A 23,672-nucleotide genomic window follows, 5' to 3' on the forward strand; every position below is an offset into this window, starting at 1 on the left:
AGTTGTCATATGATCCAGAGTGTTAGATTACATAATTACTCTGTAATAAGCCATTTCTGCACTGGGTGTTGGTATACCGTTAAACTAAATCAAGCATATATAAATATTATATGACTAGTTGTTGGCAGTTTAAGGCACTTATTCTTCAACTTATTCAGTTACAGTAGCTTTTCAGTGAAAGCATAATCGTTTTGTATTTCGCTAATATCTCCTGTACTGCCATCAAACTCAATTTTTTTGATGAGACTGTAGTTGGCTACTTGTCTACCAGTAACCCTGTTCAGACAAGCAAAAAGACAAAGCCCTTAATTATATTACCAGATGCGCTGTAATGTGTTGTATTCTAGATTGTTTCACTGCCCCCTTGTGGTCAAAAATCTATTCATGCAGCTTTAAATAGAATAGTAAAGTCATGCTTGAATGACCCAGAAACACTGACATTCATACTGTTCAGAAACCAAGTACTTCTGTATTCCAATCTTTATAACTAACATCCAGTCTGGCTTTCAGTAAGAAGGGAGCGAAAATGGAAATATTGTTTTTAGCTGCTTAAATGTGGGAAAATGCTAATGAATGATAATGTGGAGTATTTATGAGCTCATGAAATTCAGATCTCATTTTCTAGGGCTACTGGCACTGCTAAAAATCAGGGAGGCCACATTATATAATTCATTGAATCCACACTGGGAAACAGACAGGGGAGCTAAAACCCTTTCTTAAACCAGCATGCAGATTCTTTTTTTTTTTCCAATCGAAGCTCAGCTCAGACTTTAGCACTTGCCCTCTGTGACCCTGTCCTCAGAGGAGTAGGATACTTGTCCATGGTGGTTAGTGATGGAGTGGTGGTAGGTGCCTTTGCCAAGGCCCCTCAATATGTGAGAAAGGCTGAGTTTAGCCTTCGTGCAGATGGTGGCGTTTGGATCCTCAACATGCCTCTAAGCTCACATTAGGGGACAATGTCCCTGCAAGGCGCTGCAACATATTATATGTGCAGCATAAACACATGAATCAGGAAGCACATGATTCATGTGTTTCATCTGTGCTCAACCAAGCATTTCCACACACAAACAAAAATTTAGAACAGAAAAACGCATACATAAGCACAGAGTTTTGCACGTGGTGTATAGCTGCAACAGCAAATGCACACACACACATACACACTCATACAAAGATGTAAGTAAACATTAGTAAGGCAGTGCAAATTTCCCTGCAGGCAACAAGAATAATAGTATGCCCCTTTAGGAAAGCTTCAGCTCAAAAGCAACCGCTACTCAGTTTACATTCCCACTCATTTGACATTTGTCTTGTTTTCCCCTGGAGTCCGTGCCTTTATTCTAAACACGCGTTTCAGTCAAACCAATCGCTCCTGCATCATGGAGGCAGAGGCAGCATCACTAATTTAAAAAGCCAGCATTTCAGACAGACAGAATACATTTGAGACTCAATTTACCTTGGCTCTTTTTATGTTTAACGCTATTAATTAAGGCTCACCAAGTCACATATCCAACCTACTAGGCTTTTAGATTTAAATTAAATTTTCTCTGTCACTATTAATGCAACTGCCTCATCCTCAAATGACTCCTTCTATAATTGGCCCTGAGACTGTTAGTCTTTTAGAGAAGACTTTAAAGTTGGCTTGTTTTCTCCATACAAAATACGCAGTGTGGCACTACAACGAAAGTCCATTGGGTATGCATTCTGTTAATTTTTCATTCTTTTAATGCCACATTAGCCATCTTCCAAATTTATCACTTATAAATGTCAAATGAGCTAGGTGTGGTTTGAGATATGCACCTGAAATCAGTTACTGTTACTATGCTGATTGACTGGACAGAGCATCAAAAGGCCCAGAGAAGGAAAGAGAAACATGAGCAAAAAGGCAAGATTTTTGATGCAGTTTCTATCATCCCATTCTCTGCAGATGTTGCTGTTAGTTACCGTGGAAACCAAGCATGAAAGTGTCTGAATTAAATTTTGCCCATCACATTGGTTAGCCAGTACACAGTACATATCCTGCTAACATCACAGAAGGAATTGCTCAGTATGCTCTGTGTCTTATATAATGTAGGTTATTATTTTCTCATTATATTCAGAATGTTGCTCATTAGTGTTGTTTTAAGGCGCAGCTATGTTACCCATTCTCATTGTTTAAAGAGTGTTTGGAAGCGTGAAAACCTAAATGAATGCTTGCTCAGGCCAAAATTAGTCTAGAAATGTTTCCAGCACTCTATTCTAACAGCCTGCAGAAACAAGCAAAGAGAAATTAGATTGGCTGTTGGGTGGGTCTGTGATATATTGCGTATTTTTAATAGTATTTTTAAGATACTACATTGTATTTCATGTAATGGTAACACACCAATATATGCAAATGTTGAAATATGCCACTGTCCGGCATCATTGCGGCTAAGATCAACTCATGTATGGCTTAGTACATGAGTGGGGTGCAGAAAGAAAGCAGGAATACCAGAGGAGCGAAACACCAGCGAGTAGACAGAGCAGTCGCCCCAGACTGCAAGAACAGACTGACTAGCCTGTGCACCGCCTGGATTGGCTACAAGAAGGCCTATGACTCGATGCCCCACACGTGGATCCTCTAATGCCTAGAACTGTACGAGATCAACAGGACCCTTAGAACCTTCATCTGGAACTTGAAGGCGATATGGCTATAACACTAGAGGCCAACTTCAAGCCAATAGCACAAGTCACTATCAAGTGCTGGATTTACCAAGGAGATGTTCTGTCCCCACTGCTGTTCTGCCTAGGCCTGAATCTCCTCAGGGAGATCACTGACAGACTGGCTACGGATGCCGACTACAGGATGGACCAATCATCAACCACCTCCTCTGTATAGATGACATCAAGCTGTATGCCAAGAGTGAATGGGACATTGATGCACTGATCCACACCACCAGGGTATACAGCAAGGACATAGGAATGTGATTTGGACTGAAGAAGTGTGGTCGGCTGGTAACAAAGAGAGGGAAAGTAGTCAGAACTGAGGGGATCGAACCAGAAGGCAACATTACAGACATTGAGGACCGCTACAAGTAGCTGGGGAATCCCATAGGCAAATGGGAACCATGAAGAGACCGGGAACCATTGGAACCACGAACAGTTTTTGTAGTTATATTAAATTCAGTTAACAAGAGGCTCTTTTAATCCATTAATGATCATTTAAACACTTTTACTTCATAATTACGCTCAGCTTTGGTCCAAAATTATCAACATACTACATCAAATGAGGTCCATCATAATACTGATGGACCTCACTATTCACCTTTATGAAGTCAAATTGGTCTAAAAAAAATCACTTGTGTAACACACAGCATTTCAAACTTGAGCCTTCAGAATGATCCAGGAGTAGCAGACGTCTTGTGTTAAATAGTGTTAGTTAAGTTAGGTTTATCTAATACACTATAACTCAAGTGGACCTGTTGCATTAATGTAATGTGTAGAGCATATTAGAAAGTCAGCAAAAGAAAATGTTACATCAGTGCCTGTTTCCTTTCTCTACCACTACTAAGCTACTACAGAAAGAGTTTAAAGTCAGTTTTAAAAATTAGCAAATATATTTCCTGAAATAAAAAACATCAAATGTTTAAACTGACACATTTTTAATAAAATGCCTATTTTGATTGTGCATCAATATTTTTTCTTTTCTTTATTTATTCATCAGAATTTGAACTTGCATTTATCAACAAAGTGTCAACAGATGAAAATATTGATAAAAACAATTCAGTTATGATTTTTGTATTAATTTTTATGAGGAAGATTGCGGGAAACCTCTGTTACAGAAACACTGTATGCATTTTCTTTCATTAATATAAAAGGTAGCTTAAAGAAAGGACCTGAAAATGTGGTTCAAAGTAGAAGAAGGCAGTATAAATATATTAACAATATGCAGATGCAGTGTTCCATACATTACAGTGAACAAACATACTTGTGTTTTTGTATACTGGCAGAGAGTACTGTGACTAACAGCACAATGCAGACGCTTTTCAAACTGCCTCTTATGAATTCCTGTAACCATGCAAATAGCAGCAGGTAGGAGAGAAGCCTTGTTTTTGAAATTTGGCTTTTCTGTTTTGCATTTTACTTTATTCCACTGAATATTATTAAAGTTATTACTACCATTATTCTTAATTTGGCATTAAAAAGAGCAGTTGAAGTTCAGAAAGTAGCAAAAATATTTGATCTTGCAGAAATACAGCTTTCAAAAAATGGTTTGCCTTCAGTCTTAGCTGCATACTGTATGCTCTCAAATGCTGACATGGTGACAATGGCAGTCCATAAAACTAAAGCCCATCATTTTATCTTTTTCTAAAACCCAATGGTACAAAAAACATTTTTCAGAATTTTCCAGGTACATGTGGATAGTTTTCACCTATTTCTTGTTTTTGCCACATAACTGCCGTGACACAGCTATGATGTCCATTTCAACCTGATCAACTGAGCTTAAGATTTTGTTTTTGTGGTTAAATATTTTTGAAAAGTGCTTTGGAAAATGGTCATGCGACTCATTTATAGTTGTTTAGAAAAGTGAACATAAGCAAGCAGTGATGTTTGTGAGCCTCTATCTATATTTAGGTGTATATTTAATGTACAGGCTCTAAATAAATTACACTTCGCTTCTGTGTGTTCAATATATTTAGACAGCAAAGCCCAGCTCCAGATGTGGCACTTTCATCACTGTGTATCTCTGTATGTGTGTTTTGTGCATCCTCCTGCCACAGACAAGGTGCCTCATTTCTCTCGGCTGGGTGACGTGGAGGTGAATGCCGGGCAGAATGCCTCGTTCCAGTGTGTCGCCACGGGAAAAGTTTCTGAGGCTGAGCCCTTCCTACTGGAGGTGAGACCGAGGGATTGTGCACATTAGCGTGTTTGTGTTTTCTTTGTATTAATTATCTTCGCTCACACAGTCAAGGCCACAGCTAAGCTTCTACATAACAGAGCAGGGATCCAAGACTATAGAAGAAAGAACAGAAAAGATAGAGACAGAATGCATTATTAGTTAAAAACAGATGGAGGGGCTAGCAAAATGTCCTTGTTAATCTAAGACGTCATTCTATGCTCTGCTAGTTAAGAGGAACTGAGATACCAGGAACATCAGTTTCCTTGTAAACTTTCTTTTTCTTAGAATTTGTGGAAGAACAGCAATCAGAGACAAAGGGTCCGACTGATAACCAACATTTAAATCTACACTTATTATTGAATAAATGTTTTTCTTTAACAAAAACTAGAGAGTAACTAGATTTAAGATATATGATATAAATAGGGTTGTCTTTTTAAATGATTTGTGATGATGTATGAAAATTTCACAAATGTTGTTGGTAAATTTAATGTAAACCTATGTGTTACCGAAAAGTCTTGAGACTCGATGTCCTAGCTGCAAGCAGGGACAAAACAGTGGCATTTGTGATTATCCTTCATTATTCCAGCTGTGCATTGGCATTTATATTAGTTCAGTCCACCAGAGCACAAAACCTTGAAAGAAGTGAATGAGATTTTTTCCGATTGGGTTGATGTGGAGTTTTGAAACGCACCATTAAACATTTGCCCACAGTGAATTTAAGGATACTGAGGACTGCAGTGCCAAGTTTAGACTGCATCATTGTTCCTTTTCAATCTGGTGATTGTTTGAGATTTAGAGATTTGTTTGTGATTTGGCTTTCAAACACAGCAGAATACAAATTAGAGCCTAAAAAAATGTCCATTAATTCTCCCAAATGCAGCAATTTTTCTCCTTCCAGATCTTCTTCTTGTGCATCTCCTGGTTTCTTAATGCTGCTGCTGCTTTTAGATTGCTCCATGAAAGTCATGCTCTGACCTTGCACTGTGCACGGTGCAGTGGACTTCAAACTTGCTTGAAGCACAGAAATCAGCGTCTCTTTCAAACCGCTCCAATTGCCAGATTGTCAATCTGAATTTCATTGTGTGATCGTGTGCCAGCATACAACACACTGAAAACACACCAGCACAAACTGTGGGACTTCCAATGAGAAATCTAATAATAGAACCTGCAAACAAACAGTTGTAAGGATGCACAAGGAGATGACTTTAAAGGAGAAATTAGTCTAGGTCAGGGATAGTTTTTGACTTTTAAGGGAAAATTCTTTTTATTTACATCTCTTACATTTCAGGTGGACAGGGGCTTTGTATCATAAGATCGTCAGATTGTGTATTCAGTCAGCACTTATTGTGTTCTAATGGCGGGGCCATTTTCAGATTGACACAGCACAGCTTAACAAACGCAGCAACATTTTCACCCTTAGCTGAAGAACATCAAAAATCATTTATGATCAGAAGTAATAGCAACCCTGGATTACCACTGCTCAATTAAAGTCTGGATATGGTAGAGGGGTGTTGAACTTGAATGAACTAAGTGTCCACAAGGTTTTAAACATTTAAAACCTGTTGTGTTGCATAACAGCAGGTGACTAAGATGAACTGTGTCCAACTTTCTCTAATGACATGAAAATGTAACTTATAAAGTTGGTTCTCACCAGGTACTCTGGCCTCCTCCCACAGTCCTAAGACATCCAGTTAGTGGGGATAGGTTAATTGGAAACTCTGAATTGTCCAATGGTGTGAATGGTTGTCTGTGTCTATGTGTTCTGCCCTGAAATGCCCTGTGACAGACTGGGAACCTGTCCATGGTGTACCCTGCCTCTCGCCCTAAGATAGCTGGGATAGGCTCCAGCCTCCCTGCGACCCTGAAAAAGGATAAGCCAATGGATGGAAGTTAAATAAACTTAAACCTCTTAGCATGCATACCATTTTGACTATCATTGAGCCCCAAAGTACAGATATACAATCTTGTGTTTTTAGTACTGATACAGCTCAATACTGCTCAAGTAGATCGGAGAGATCATCCTCATCGGGCTTGCCTTTAGTGCTGCAATATTTGAATCCCATGTTTGCAAATTATTTAATGGTGCTTAAAATAAATTTGGAGTGTTTACTGATAATGAATAAATAATAGACTTTTGGCCCCTTTACATGCTATTAGTTTAGCATTTTTTTAATATAAGATATTGATATCTGTATTAATATTTGATGACTGTGGCCACAGATGTTACTTACATTGCACATTTTGGATAGATAGTTCTGAACCACCAGTCTTTCACTGATTAGTGTTGTGATTTTTACCAGAAGAAAGAACAATGACTTGATTGTGAGCGAGCAACACACTGTATTTAGCCGTTTTAATGTCTAATATGAAACAATGGTAATGGATGGGTGGTTATGAAACTGGAATTGGGTATTTTGTAGGGTACAGTACAAGTATGTATTTCTTTTCTGAAGATACTGCAGAAAAGAAATGCTGTATTTATTTATTTATTTCCTTTTTTAACCATATCACATCTGTTCACACAGCCAGTTTTCTTCATCATATCTGTTTACTTCAAACTACAGAAGGGTCTCAAGAGTCTTAACCATCAAACACCACATGCTTGGAAGTCTGTTAAAATCATCACCCTTCAGAGGCTTGATTATTAAGTTTAGTGAACTCCCAACAGTATATTCAGTATATGAATTCAGCTCATCACTTCAGAAGACTTCAAACCAGAACCGCTTTAAATTTTAGATTGATTTTTCAAACTTGATTGATCTGCCACAACATTAAAAATACCCCTGCAAAATATGTGGTTAGTCATTTGCATCCTACCAAAACTTCTCTGGCCTGGCGTTGCACGGACTCTGCAAGACTTCTGAAGGTGCCCTTAGTATCTGGCATCAAGATGTTAGCAGCAGATTTTATAAGAGATGGTGAAGCAAGCGGCCTAGCACCCTGTTGCTAGTTTTTGATTTGTCCACGTTTCACTGTCAGCATGTACTTACCACTGCTGACTGGACGCACCTCACAGGAGCAGACGTGCTCTGACCGAGGCGTCTAACCATAAGCACGTGGCTCTTGTCAAACTTTACACAGAATCCTCCCGTGTCCAAAACTCATTGGTGTTTGAAGTTCTCTTATGCAGTATCCCGTGCTTTGGAGCTCTAAGAAAAAAAAATTCTAACAAATTTTTTGGTTTAAAATTTCAAGTCCTCTAACTTCATGGAAGGTCAATACGGTTGTCTCTTAATAGTCAATCACAGAATTACCTGGTGGCAAAGACGTGAAGCCACCTCTTCTGACCTCGCAATTAACTGTGCAGTAGTCATTAAAGAAAATGGGAGCCATTATCTTTTATGTCAGCATAATATCAGCAATAGTACTGCGATTTAGCATTCTTACATAATTCAGAAAGTTTGTGATTCAGAGTTTTTGCCTTTTAATGGTTGTGTTGTGTGCAGAGCCGTTTGAGAGTTTGGATGATTATTAAGTTTGTGCCTCTGCTTTTCTAGCTTTTTGATTGGGATGGCATTTAGTTTACAAAAGCCCCTAAAGTCATTTCTCTCATGCAACTGAAAATAGTTTTCATAGTTTGAATATGAGCTAATATTAGTCTTCATAAATCCATCCTTGAATGCCTCCACTCCTTCTTTTGGCCTTGAAGCCTGCACATCTAAGTGCTTTTGAAATGATAGCAGCAGGGAGAAGACACTTTGCAAATGAGATCTCTGTATACTTGGTGATCCATCCCCTGTGTTTCCACTCAATTTTATTTCACCCCCACCCTCTCTCCTCTGTATCGAAGCCTTTGAAGATCATCGGTGTGTGAAAGACCCATTTTTTTAAATCATTTTCAGACTTTGCAAATTTGTTGACTGAGCTATACACACATGTGAAAATGCAAAGAAACAATAGAAGGCTTGTCTTCTGTAATTTGACAAAGTGCTGTAACTTCTCAGCCCATGTCAGCACGTGTTACACTCCTCCCTGCTCCTCTCATTTAGGGGAAAAAAACCAAAAACTGGTAACAGCAGAGAATGGAGATATATCATAAGCCATTACCACCTTCTGTTCCTCCATTTGTTGTTTAGGGCCTGTTTGATCGTCAGCACAGAGACTGCTAATTGCTGCTTTCTCTTTGATCTCCCTGCCAATGCAAAGGTCCTCTCTGGACCAATCTGGAGCTGCTCTCCTCCACTCTTTCTTCTGTTTAGCTAGTCCAAACAAATTGTTAGCATAATGTTTCTTAATCCATTTACATCATATTTCCTCTGCTGTCCTTGAGCCCAAAAATCGCAGACGGCTCTCTCAGATGCTATTTATTTAATATCAACATGTGCTGAGTCCAAACCTGAATTAGTCATTATACAAACTCTTAATTGCATTATGATGCAGGGCTTGCTGCCAGAGAGGAAGAATGGCAGCACACTTGGCAAACAGAAGCATTTTTGCTTTAAAAGCCTGCAGGTGGGATTTAAAGTTTACGTAAAAAGCAAACAAAGAAACAACAACAACAAAATAAACTGTATGTATGCTCTACATTAAAAAGTCATGTTAAACTGATGAAAAAAAGTGGGTTTTTTTAAACCAAAAAAGTAGGAAACAAATTTAAACAGAGATTACATAAAAGAAGATTGCAGATTTTATTGATACCAAGGCTAAAGTTAAATTGAAGTATAATCTGTAGCCGTAGGCAATACTCTGGCACTATATATCTAATTTCATATTTTCTAACAGCAGTGTATTTTTTCCCCCATCCTCCTAAACCAATTCAAACATGCGGATGTCAAACCCACTTACTGGTGAAAACCGTAAGCAGGCGACAGCTTACATAATAATCTACTTATACTGTGCGAGAGGCTGCATATATTGTATCTCGCACCTGGAACAGCTCATTCCGAGTGCTGGCCTCTGATTTCCTGTTCCACCGCTTAAGCCAATTGCCAGTGTGCCTGGAGCACTGACACATTAGCATGGTAGGAGATGTCAGCTCGAGCCCCGGTGCTGGAAACAACAGCAACCCGGGAGGCCTGTGTTACTGGTCTTGAAAGTGAACAAACTATTGTGACCAGTGACATTTATCGCATTTATTATCTTGCCCTCCCATGTGGTTAATTCCAGCCCTGTTTTGTCTTCCTGTCTGCTTCTCAGACGCTTACCTATTTTTAATGACTTGGACAGATGCAGGTAAACACATACGGTTGGGTTGGTGCACTCAATGCTCTCTCTCTCTCCCTCTGTGGACCTTTTCTGGCTGTCAGCGGAGAAACGGCGTGCTGCTGGACACGTCCATGCTGTCTCGGTTGAGTCACAAGCGGCTGATGGCGACTTTCCAGGTGGAGGCACAGCGTGGAGAGCAGGACCTCTACCGCTGCATCACCCTGTCCCCCAGAGGTGCCGCCGTCTCCAACTTTGGAGAACTCATCGTCAGAGGTAAAATGTAAACATTTTCATGCACAATAATACAGGGAAAACCACAACAATCAGATGACCCCCTATGAACAAGCACTTGACGACAATAGGAAGTGAAAACTTCCTTTAAACAGGAACAAACCTCTGGCAGAATCAGAATTCAAACACGTTTGATATCCTGTGGCTATGGTCATCTTTTATGTACAGTATATGAGATTTGCTCAAAATAAGTTTTTAATTAGCTTTTTAGTTTTACTTTTGCCTTCATCTTTGCTGTTAGGAAGAGGGCCGTATGTCTTCCTTGTGTATCTGGTAAGAGCAATTTATGTGCTGGATGTCTCGCCATAAGCTCTGCAGCAATAACACATGCTAAATGGAAAGACATCCACAACCTAACATGGATAACCTAACACACTTGGATTAGGTCAGTGAGAACTGTAGGGTATTTACCTTGTAATATAAAGTGGCTTAAGACGACTGTATTTTTTTATTGTATGGCGCTATGTATATAAAATTGAAATAAAAGAAAGTTGTCTGCAACAGAGAGCCATACAGACAGCAAAAATTCCCATTCGCCTCTCTTTTTTGTTCACAATCAGCCAGAAAAATGTTGAAAATAAGCTACAGGTAGATTATACTCTTTTCTCCAGCAAATCCTTATTTGTGCAATCCAAACAGCCGCAATAGCCACAATAATGGGAAATATCCGAGGATGAAATACAATTCTTTAAGTGGAAAACAGCAAAATCTTTGTGATTTTTAAGAGAAATAAACAATGAGTTTGGTTCGGTTGGGGGTCCTCGGCTGTTCTGCAGAGGTTGTGTTACTTTCACTGTGCATTATGTGTTTAGCTGTTTCATATATTTCTGATATCATAGTTTTGTCTCTTTGCAAAAACAGCTGTTCTGCTAGGACTGAGTGTGTTACTTATTTCTTTCATTTATTCAACACATTTGCCTGTCCAGATGGGCATAAATCATTAGATTTGTTCTCTGTGCTCTTAAGAAAGCTAGGAGGAAACTAAAAGGAAACTTTGGTATTTTTCTTCCACCTTGTGGGGTCTAAATTATTAACGGGGAAGGAAATCTTTGTCAGTCCAATACTGTGTGAGGACACTATTACCGGCAGCTGCAAAACAACTCGAGTGTAATCCAGCTAGGCAATTGAATATGTCAAAGTAAAAGTGTTTTGTGCGTATTTCTACCGAGAAGCTGTAGATTGTTGTATAACTGAATGTAAAGAAGCTGCCTGGCACAGATCTCAAGGATACCTGCTGGCTGACCCAATCGCTGACATGTTCTTTTGCTTATGTTGCTTTGTTGACCGTGGGTAGCCCTCTGTTCAGCTTGTCTTTTTATTGGAGAAGTAGCAGCACACCAGATGAAATAGTTTGTGTTTGCAAGTCCCCCCCTGCATGAATAAGATGACAACATGCAGCGTTACCATATTTAGAGCAACGGCCGTGAGTCTGGGGGGCCTTGGTCTTTTCTTCTGGTTGATTTTGTGCTGGTGAAACACCATCTCCAGGAGGGCAATTTTTATTCAAGCCATAGATTCTTGGAGTTGCACAGCAGGGATTTCTCTCATCAGTTGACAGATGGAAATTTTTCATACCTGGTATCTACAGGTCCCACTCTTTGCAGAGAGAATTTTCTTTCTCGCTGAGCAGCAGAGAAATGAATGCGGAAGCACTTCCAGCTTCCTGAGAAATGGTCTTTCTTTCTATTCCTTCACCCACTGAGTCCCAGCTTCTCTTTCATTTAGCTCCTTATCTGTGCACTCAAATAAATAGCAGTGATCATCAAGCTGAAAAGACTGACAGCATCCTTGTTATGGTCCACAGGGTCATCTGCCATTACATGTAACTACTGATTTGTTGAAAGTCCGTCTGTAGACAAACTGAACTGCGGAGATGGGTGTGATATTATAAATATGTCATTTATTATGTCAATTGTATGATTTCAGCTACCAAGTACCCCAAATGGAGAGATGTGCCAGGTGCTTAATATCAGTTTTTTGTCCTAAGTCACAGAACTATTGAGCCTGTCAGTGGAAAAATCTCTCTTACTCTGGAAATAGTGCAGTATTGAATCTGAATGCTGTAACTGGCACCCACAAAGTGTGGCATTGCCATATAGCAGCTGTGGAGCATTTTTGTCCCTATTAATAAGCTAGACCAAAGTCATACCTTAAAAAAAGCTGTGATTTTGGATTGCCTTGGATTCTGATTACCTAGATGAGAAGAGGTGTGCCCCACCCAGCACTATACATCCACGGATATTGTTGATGTGGGTAAATCCGTCTGACCAGTCAGAGCTCAGTTGTAGCCTTTGAAGATGTCAGATCTAAATCTGGTTCAGAAGTGAAAGGTTAAAACTCATCTTTAGAGGATTTGGGGAAAATACCCTAAAATGGTTTGATCTAATTTTATCTGTTTACTGACACTGAATTTTGTTGTTAAATGGTTGTGATCAGACTGTCACGCAGTGTCCACTCTGACCCACAGACTGGTCTTTCTGGGTGGCAGTTATTTAAAGTGGTAAGCAATGCTGCCATCCAAGAAACAAGAAGAGCCTAGCTTCAGGTCTGCTGGTCTCTGTAGAGTTTGCAGAGGTTTTGTGCTTTTGTTTCCTTTTTGACAAAATTGAAACGCATGTATTTATCGTTTTCTAGCCTTCTTACCTTTTACAATTTTCAGTGTTCAACATCTGAGATGGTCACCTTTTCAACAAGCTTTTTCACTGTTGGGTGAATTCAGCTGCACAGATCTACATGTGATGGAGTAAAATAACAACAAGTCTTTCCAAAATAACACTTATTTTACACTTTCATTGTCACTGACATTTGCTAATGAGTGAGCAGAACAGAAACATCATTGACACTGTCACCCAAAATAAAATAGGTGTGTTTTGAAAGGTGCGGCATTGTTTGTTGAAACACCGTCTCTTTCTTTACGTTCCAATATGTCATGTCATAAAACATCTTCAGGCAGGTGTTATAACCTTGCGATATATCAGTCAGAATCACTGCACACCCAGTTCCTCACCCACACCATCGTGTGATGAATTAATTTGATGTTCGCCTGGTTGATGAGGGTCATATTATCCATCAAGGCTGTAGGTTTTTATGCACATAGAGTACTGAATTAGTTATGCAATTATTCATGCAAATAAGCTCTTATTCAGCATCATTAGAGTGAAAATTAAGATTTTTCAGCATTCAAGAGCCTCTCACACTCTTGCTCTATCTATCTTTCTCCTAGTACTGATGTGATTAAAAGATTTTTATGACTAAATGCTCCAGTAGAGCAGAAATAATGTTATTGAAACTGTAAAACAAAAAGAGAAAATCCATGTCAGAGATCCTTCACTTCTCCTTTCCTATTTTTCGACTTTTCCTTCCTGATGAAAAAATAAAACCTGTTTTCCATCAGACGCACTCGCATTTTTTAATTGAGTTTTTCCTGTTTTGCTTCCAAAACCTGATTCTAATATGAATTTAAAATAATAAGTACTTTAAAAATGTAGAGGAAATTATTTTGGTTTCTGCCTTTCAGTGCCACCAACACCCATTGCACCCCCCCAGCTTTTGCGGGCAGGTCCCACCTATCTGATCATCCAGCTCAACACTAACTCCATCGTGGGGGATGGACCGGTCATTCGGCGGGAAATCCAGTACCGGGCTAGCCAGTCCACTTGGACAGAGACTCATGGTGTGGGTTCGCTTACATACAAGGTTTGGCACCTGGAGCCAGACACAGAGTATCACATCAGTGTCCTGCTAACCCGGCCTGGGGAAGGAGGCACCGGAGCACCCGGGCCCCCACTGATCAGCAGGACAAAGTGTGCAGGTGAGTCACTTTAAAAGTCACAGTGTCCTCAAAAAAGAGTACACAACATCAGAGCTAACTTGGCTTCAATTACAGACAGAAAGAAAGCTGCTCTGGCATCAAGAGAATATCTCATTAGTTAGAATAAACCTCAGTGGGTAGGACAATATATATTAAGACCCTTACATTTTAGAACGTGTGGTTGATGGAAATAATGGACATTAAATTTAGAATTAATTTTGATCATGGGAAATGCTCAAAATATGACCTTGAATCAAAAGACTCTGTGCTTCTTTTTGTCTGTCAGGTAAAACCTAGCACTTATTGGTGCAGCATTACTTCCTCTTACATAATTTCCATTTATTGAATATCTAAGGTCACAGTGCAACGAGGAAATGCTAAAAGCTTATGTGGCATGAGTTGAGATTTGCTAGAATATAAAGGAACATAGGTGTTAGGGTTGCAAAGGGGCGGAAAATTTCCGGTAAATTTCCGAAAAATTTCCGGTAAATTTCCATGGTAAGTTAAGCTTGGGAATTTTGGAAATATTCCATATTGGAAACTTTCCATGGAAATAATGGGAATTATGGAAATTAATGGGAATTTAGGAGAACTAACTGGGAATATATTATTTCCAAGCATAAATATAAACAGAAATCATAAGAAAACCTCCATGCAAAATGTTTTCAACAGATATTTCAACAGATTTATTTGTAAGTACAGTAGAATAGAACACGTTTCAATAACTTGTTTCATGGATGAATAAAAACAGAAATGTTGAGTTCAATATTACCATCCCCTAACCCCGCTCATTCAAAAATGCCCCCTGTCCAAAAATCTCCAAAACGTCCCATTCAAAAGGTTAAATGAAAAATGCCACTTATCCTCCAAAACGTCCCATTAAACATGCAAATCTTCCTTCAAGCAATCCTCTTTTCTCATTTTTGCTCAGTCAATAGACTCTTCCTGGACCTCATCATCATCCAACAACATGTCCACTTCCTCAGCATCCAACTCTGAGTCTTCCTCTTCAGTGTCACTTTCCAGCCTTGTTGAGGATGGCTCTGTGTCAGGCTCAAAGAGCCGTAGGTTTGCCCGAATGCCGACCAGCTTTTCCCCTCTCACATTTGTGAGCCTGTTGCGAACCTTTGTGTGGGTGTTCCCAAACAGTGACCAGTTGCGCTCGGAGGCGGCTGATGATGGTGGGATTTGGAGGAGGATGGAGGCTACAGGTGCAAGGGCCTCAGATTCACATAGTCCCTTCCACCAGGTGGCTGCAGATATGTGCTGGCATGACTGCCATATTCCATCCCCTTTCCAAAGGCCTTGCTTTGTTCGATACTTTGCCAAACTGCCTAGAACTTTGCCTTCATCGAGACCCAGGTGGTCAGACATGGCTGTAATGACCGCATAGGCACCATTGATCTCTTCCCCAGAAAGTATGCCCTTGTCATATTTGGGGTCCAGCATGTATGCTGCTGCATGCACTGGCTTCATGCAGAACTCCCTCCGCTGTTCCAATGACTTGACCACAGCCGTTTCCTCTGCTTTCAGTAGTAGGGAAGTGGGCAGAATTGTCTGGATTTCTTCTTTGAGTTCTGCAAAAAGGCACTGGACATCTGACAAGATGGCACCATCCCCTCTATCTTCGCTATTGCTGCTGCAATAGGTTTGAGGATTTTCTGACTGCTAGATACTCTTTCCCAGAACACATCATCCAAGATGACCTTCTTGATGTCACTGTCGATGCCTACAGACTGGGATATGGCCATCTCTTGCAGAGACTCCTTTCCTCCAGAAGGCTGTCAAACATGATAACAACACCACCACCCCATCGCGTTATGCTGGGAAGCTTCAGTGTAGTACTCTTGTTCTTTTCCTTTTGCTTTGACAGAAATGTAGCGGAAGTTACTTGTTTGCCTTTAACATATTTCAGAACTTGCTTCGCTCTCTTATTCAGAGTGTCCATTGTTTTAGTGCCATTATGTCTTTTAGGAGAAGATTTAGTGTATGGGCAGCACAGCCAATAGTAGTTATATGAGGGTAGGTCTCCTCCACATGTGCCCAGGCAACCTTCATGTTGGCTGCGTTGTCAGTGACCAGTGCAAAAACCTTATCTGGTCCAAGGTCATTGATGATCACTTTTAGCTCATCTGCAATGTATTGGCCTGTGTGTCTGTTTTCCTTTGTGTCTACACTCTTGTAGAACACAGGCTGAGGAGTGGTGATTATGTAGTTAATAATTCCTTGTCCCCTGATATTGGACCATCCATCAGAGATGACTGAAATACAGTCAGCTTGGTCAATGGTCTGTTTCACCTTTGCTTGAACTCGACTGAACTCTTCATCCAGTAGATGAGTAGACAATGCATGTCTGGTTGGGGGAATGTAAGCTGGTCGGAGAACATTCAAAAATCTCTTCCAGTACACATTGGATGTCAGCATCAGGGGTGAGCCAGTTGCATAGATTGCACGAGCGAAACACTCATCTGCGTTTTTCTGGCTAGTGTCATCCATAAAATCAAAGAATCCTCTAATGCCAGAGGGACCAGGAGCTGATGAGTGGGTATCTGACTCTGATACAGCTGAAACAGATTCATTTTCCCCTTGAGTGGAACTCCTGGCTGGCTGCTGCATGTGTTGGGCCTTGAGGAATTTTTTTGCACTTTGCAATGTGCTGCTGCATTTTTGTGGCATTCTTCACGTACGTCTTATCACAATACTTACACATATATACAGATTTCCCTTGTACATTAGCTGGTGTAAAATGTCTCCACACATCAGATAGCGCACGTGGCATTTTTCTGTAAAATAAAACAAGAGCTTGTAAAAATGCTAATGCAATTCAAGAGATCGTAATAATACAATTGCAATATGATAATAAACAGATATAAATAGTAAGGCTAGCTAAACAACTGGAATGATCTTCAAAACAAAACAGCCAAATGAGGAAGCTAGCATCTTCTTTATGTTATACCAGCTATGGCTTACTTAGCATCTAACAGATGCTAGCATTTTATTTAGCATCTTATCAGATTGCTATCTACCAGATTAATACATTTTATGTGATATTCACAATTTAATCATTTAATGAATAGGGGAGACCGGGGATAGTTGTAACGTGGGTCAGTTGTAACACTTCCAATTTCTCCAATCAGGGCTAAGTTTCAAATGATGTGATTCATCCTGTACATGCCCAATTCAGTTCCGCTATCACATGTGAAAAATCAACACATTTTGTCAAACACAGACAATTTAACATGAAAAAAAGTAATTTGTATGCCAAAAAGTAAGTTTTTCTACTTTATTTCAATTTCTAATAGCATTATCTGCTATTATTATTTGTATGTCTATGGGGATATATTCTGTGTAGGTCTTTAGTGCAAATGTTTTAGCCGTTGGCTGTAATGTTAGCTAGTTCATGGCTATAGGAGTCTGGGTCAGTTGTAACAGCAACAGTCTGGGTTAGTTGTAACAATAATGCAGATGTTACAACTTACCACACTATTACTTTAACTTATATTAAACAAGTTGGGCCAATGACATCAGCAGAGAGAGGTTCACTGGTCGCCTTTGTATATGCGGTTAATGCCGTTGGCAACACCATTCCTCCACTGTTTGTGTTCCCACACATACATTATGCAGACCACTGTGTCAGAGATGGACCAGTAGGAAGTATTGGTAGTGGAAATAAATCAGGATGGGTGCAAGAAACTGATATTTCCTCATCTTTCTGAAGCACTTTGCAAACCACACCAAGGTAAGCCATGATAAAAAAGTAATGGAATTGCAATGCTGGTGCACAACTACATTTTTTCAGCTTCATTGTTATGTTCAAAATTGGTGCAAGAGTTGTAGGTTATAATGCCCACTGAGCCAATGAGGCCAAACTCAAGGAAGACCAACCAAAATTAATGAAATATTCAGTTGAAGAAAATTCCATAATTTGTCTTTTTGGGGGGTTGGAATATGTTCAAAAGCTAGATTTCTGCATTCTGTCACACACACACAGCTACATTAATGGCTCTAAGTGCATTCATGTGTTGAATAAACAAAGATTACATGTTAATGTTTTGTTAGTACCCTTATTTCATTGTGTTACATTTCACCCCAGGATATGTTACAACTAACCCAGACTATGGGGTTAGTTGTAACATTTCACTCTTTGTGTTTGAGACCATACCATGCAATGGGTAATTGTGCTGCAGAGAAAATAGCTGCACTATTTAATAGCAGAGACATGTAAATACTTTGCACTACATTTTGAATCCACTAACTTAAAAGAGCTCCAATTTACAGACAGAAATGTCAAAAATGTTACAACTATCCCCGGTCTCCCCTATATTTTCCCATAATATCATCAAAACTTACCTCACTTGTTAAGTCCACAGGCTGAAATGTGTGCCTTCAATACTCTTTGTCCTTCAGGCTCAAAAGTGTGGTCCATGTGTACATGTGATGGAGGCATGCACAGTGCCAGTAGGTGGTCTCAATAGCCATGCAGGAAGCATGTGCTCTGTACATGTGATTAAGGAATGGCATGGATATTCAAGTGTATTTGAATTGCATTTGTTTGTTTTTGTCAATATTATGCTAAAATGTACTTTGCTCAACTATATTTAAGTTCCCTAAGAAGAGCCAACCTTCAATTTTGAAAATTCCCAGTTTATTCCCATAAATTCCCGTTAATTCCCGTTTATTCCCATGGAAGGTTTCCATCTTTGAAAATTCCGGGAATTTTGCAACCCTAATAGGTGTACAGACACCCACTCAATTCTGCACTTTTTTGGCAAGCATTTTTGGGATGTTAGCGTCATCGTGGCATTTTTCTGGTGGAAGATAAATTTTTACTTACATGGAAACTACATGGAAACAATGCACAGCCACACTAACCTAGTCATGAAAAAGAAAAATTACCCAATGTAAAGATGTGTTAAGGGGCAAACTATTCATATAGACCAAAACTTTTTCTCAAGCCCTAAATATGTTTTTAATGCCATTTTAATATAAGACTCTATGGCAGGGATGGGCAACTCCAGGCCTCGAGGGCCAGTGTCCCGCAGGTTTTAGAGCTCACCCTGGGACAACACACCTGAATCAAATGATTAGTTCGTTACCAGGCATCTGGAGAACTTCAAGACATGTTGAGTAGGTCATTTAGCCATTTTAATCAGCTGTGATTATCTAAAACCTGTGGGACACCGGCCCTCAAGGCCTGGAGTTGCCCACCCCTGCTCTATGGGGATTGACCTGTTCGAGCCCCCCTCCAGTGGCCGTTGGAGGAACTGCCGATTCTGCACTTCTGTTGACTTAACTTTTGAACCCTAGATGTCGCTGGTTGGGCCCGACAAAGAAGATCAATATTTTTATCTATTATACCTACTGTATATTGGTATATAATTCATTACAAGTCAATTCATTCAATTCCCGGAGTACATGTCCCGATATCTTTGGTTTTTCCCTGTGTCTTCACCTGGGCCCACTGTGAGTTTGACTTGTGCTTTTTAACGAAATGCCTCCATTATAGATGGCCATCAAGTGTGTTGTGACATTTATGTTACACTCAGAATAAATTAGATCTAATCACTGTCTTGTTTTTTTTTCAGTATTTTCCTTTTTTTTATCATAGTACCTGCAGAAATAACCCACATCATCTTGAACTTTGTGTTTAGCTATGATTAGCTAATGTTAGCGCACTGAAATGCTGATCATGGTAACTATTACACATGCTCAGGGTTAGCTTGTTAGCATTGTGACTATGTGTCATATCTAATAAAATGCTAGAGGCTGAGGAACTGTAACTACACATCTGACGGCTGATGAGTTGCTATGACACATACAGAAACAAAAGACTTTCTTGTGCTGATGCGCATCTAGATTCACAAGCTTCTGTGGTGATATGACATATCACTTAACTTGTACTTTGCCTGCAGCCACAAAAGAACTAAAGGTGTTTCTGTTGTTATTTCACCATAGAAGGTGTCAGATGCTTTCTACTTAACTGTGGCTCATAATGAAAACACAAATTTAAATGAGGATCTAGCCATGCTTTCATCAGTACTCATTTACATGCACGATTAGAGTTCAGTGAGAAGGGGATGATGTGTACAGAAATCAGGCTGAAGCACCGTACTCTTTAGTTTAGGACTGGTCTTAGCCCAGCCTTCAACTACAGTGTAGCTGAAGTGGTTGTGTAGTATAAAGGTTCTCCATTTTTTTCATGTTACGCCATGCAAAGCAGAGGGCAGAGACTTTTCTCTCCCTCTCATCTGTGTTTTAGCTGCAGTGCTGCTCATCTTGGTGAAAAAGACACCCCGCTGCTCTGTCAAGTAGGTGGCATGACGTCCCTGTCACCTGCCACACTCTTTGATCCGCTCTTGTCACTGTCTTTCACTCGCCCACCTCCTGTCGGCTCCCATTGCTCACATCTGAAGCTTTATCCCCAGGGAGAAAGCGGCAGACAGCAGAGGCCCCGTGACACCAAACTCTGGATGAATTTTTCTTCTTAATGTGTCTCCGGGAGTCATTTCTTTTTAGCAGATAACATTTCATTTTAGACACTTGTCAATTGTCACATTCCATCCTTGCTGGTGCTGGGTATTAAAATCCCATGGTGCTATTGTTCAGAATTGCTGACCACACAGACCTCCAGTTCAAATGCTAAGCGAATGATGTGCCCATCTGCTTTAGCTTCAGGTCTAAATGTGTCCTGTATGGCTGCAGAAGGGAGATCTTGGCATGAACGCAGATGTGCCATGTACTCCAGTATTAATATCTTCTTTCCTTTTCTTGTATAAGGCAGCATATGTTCAAGTTTTATCTTTGGGAGAAAGAGATTAACCTATTGATAATTGATGGAGTACATTGCTTCTAGCTGATACATCTCAAATGCCTAAAATAAAGTGTTTGTCAGATTACCCAAAGCTTTCTAGTCCAACTTGGAATTCTGGGGTCTTTATCTACAAAAGAAAATCCTCCCTCCACTTCCTCTGCCACAGTGAATGTCTAGCAGTGCAGACACCTGGTTATACCCGTGTATGCAAAAAGAGATGCAACACGTCCCTACAAGGAATTTTCTGAAATAGTGTGCTATTTATGCAATTCATCAAAAGCATATAAAATGTACACAGAACAATCAGAGTCAGCATCAGAGTGTGTGGGCTTCTGGAAAAGGGTTTACTTTATGTTATCAATAATCTTTACCCCTTCTTACACAAATGTATGTTATTTGGAGTCTAGTGTTATCATAACTAATAAATATGATGGCCAAAGCTATTATCATACAACTGTTCAAATAAGTGTGTAGCAAATGGGTTCCAATGGTAAATTTTATTCACATCTTTTAAATTTTTAGCTGTTTGATGGCTTTTCAAATACAGTGGCTTGCAAAAGTATTCGGCCCCCTTGAACTTTTCCACATTTTGTCACATTACAGCCACAAACATAAATTCCATGTGAAAGACCAATACAAAGTGGTGTACACGTGAGAAGTGGAACGAAAATCACACATGATTCCAAACATTTTTTACAAATAAATAACTGCAAAGTGGGGTGTGCGTAATTATTCAGCCCCCTGAGTCAATACTTTGTAGAACCACCTTTTGCTGCAATTACAGCTGCCAGTCTTTTAGGGTATGTCTCTACCAGCTTTGCACATCTAGAGACTGAAATCCTTGCCCATTCTTCTTTGCAAAACAGCTCCAGCTCAGTCAGATTAGATGGACAGCGTTTGTGAACAGCAGTTTTCAGATCTTGCCACAGATTCTCGATTGGATTTAGATCTGGACTCTGACTGGGCCATTCTAACACATGGATATGTTTTGTTTGAAACCATTCCATTGTTGCCCTGGCTTTATGTTTAGGGTCGTTGTCCTGCTGGAAGGTGAACCTCCGCCCCAGTCTCAAGTCTTTGCAGACTCCAAGAGGTTTTCTTCCAAGATTGCCCTGTATTTGGCTCCATCCATCTTCCCATCAACTCTGACCAGCTTCCCTGTCCCTGCTGAAGAGAAGCACCCCAGAGCATGATGCTGCCACCACCATATTTGACAGTGGGGATGGTGTGTTCAGAGTGATGTGCAGTGTTAGTTTTCCGACACACATAGCGTTTTGCATTTTGGCCAAAAGGTTCCATTTTGGTCTCATCTGACCAGAGCACCTTCTTCCACATGTTTGCTGTGTCCCCCCCATGGCTTGTGGCAAACTGCAAACGGGACTTCTTATGGTTTTCTGTTAACAATGGCTTTCTTCTTGCCACTCTTCCATAAAGGCCAACTTTGTGCAGTGCACGACTAATAGTTGTCCTATGGACAGATTCCCCACCTGAGCTGTAGATCTCTGCAGCTCATCCAGAGTCACCATGGGCCTCTTGGCTGCATTTCTGATCAGCGCTCTCCTTGTTCGGCCTGTGAGTTTAGGTGGACGGCCTTGTCTTGGTAGGTTTACAGTTGTGCCATACTCCTTCCATTTTTGAATGATCGCTTAAACAGTGCTCCGTGGGATGTTCAAGGCTTGGGAAATCTTTTTGTAGCCTAAGCCTGCTTTAAATTTCTCAGTAACTTTATCCCTGACCTGTCTGCTGTGTTCTTTGGACTTCATGGTGTTGTTGCTCCCAATATTCTCTTAGACAACCTCTGAGGCCGTCACAGAGCAGCTGTATTTGTACTGACATTAGATTACACACAGGTGCACTCTATTTAGTCATTAGCACTCATCAGGCAATGTCTATGGGCAACTGACTGCACTCAGACCAAAGGGGGCTGAATGATTACGCACACCCCACTTTTCAGTTATTTATTTGTAAAAAATGTTTGGAATCATGTATGATTTTCGTTCCACTTCTCACGTGTACACCACTTTGTATTGGTCTTTCACGTGGAATTCCAATAAAATTGATTCATGTTTGTGGCTGTAATGTGACAAAATGTGGAAAAGTTCAAGGGGGCCGAATACTTTTGCAAGCCACTGTAAGTCATTTTAGCAGTAATGGTAGTATTTTTATGACCTACACTCCATTACCCACATTTTTTATACATTGTTTTGCAAAACATCAACAAGCTGTCATGAAGCTATAGAACATCAATGCACTTTAAATATGTTAGATTTCTAGATGCCAACGTCTATAGAAACCATTCAAAGATGTCAGCAGTCTAAAGCTCATGTGGTTTCACTGTTAAGTACGAGGGTGTTAACTGACAGTCCATCATAATTTTAACATAGCTGCCGGCAAGAGGGACAGACCTCAGTGGCAGCTCACAGAGGCAGCTGTTAAAGATGAGGACAATGGCATGAAATGTGCAGATCCACTGGGACTCTCCCCCATTCATCATTTCCTCTTCCAGTGCTCATCTCTTGTCCAGCCCCTCAATCCCTCCATCACTCCTTCTGCCTCTGGCTAATCCCTCTGATTAGGCTAATCAAGCAGAATGTCGATTTGGGGCAGGATTGGCTGAGGACAGGCGGGTGGAGAGGACAGGACAATGACTGCTGTGGTGCTGCTCTAATGATGAGTAATGGTGTCTGGAGCAGAAGGTGAACATTCAGTCAGTGAGCTGCTGGTGGCAGACGTGGTTTAACAGGATTGGGCTGCTACACGGG

General features: G+C 40.3%; 1 protein-coding gene across 3 annotated transcripts in view; it reads left to right on the forward strand.

Moving 5' to 3' along the window:
* LOC116321133 (receptor-type tyrosine-protein phosphatase U-like) overlaps window positions 1-23,672 on the forward strand; it is a 261,081-nt gene that overhangs the window by 147,024 nt on the left and 90,385 nt on the right. For all 3 annotated transcript variants that reach the window (XM_039605707.1, XM_039605708.1, XM_039605709.1), the window contains exons 5-7: window positions 4,734-4,849; window positions 10,099-10,270; window positions 13,806-14,099. In XM_039605707.1, coding sequence (XP_039461641.1) covers window positions 4,734-4,849; window positions 10,099-10,270; window positions 13,806-14,099 — 582 coding nt within the window. The remainder of the gene's footprint in view (window positions 1-4,733; window positions 4,850-10,098; window positions 10,271-13,805; window positions 14,100-23,672) is intronic.

The sequence above is a fragment of the Oreochromis aureus genome, linkage group 22 (assembly GCF_013358895.1).
Source record: "Oreochromis aureus strain Israel breed Guangdong linkage group 22, ZZ_aureus, whole genome shotgun sequence".
Lineage (NCBI taxonomy): Eukaryota > Metazoa > Chordata > Actinopteri > Cichliformes > Cichlidae > Oreochromis > Oreochromis aureus.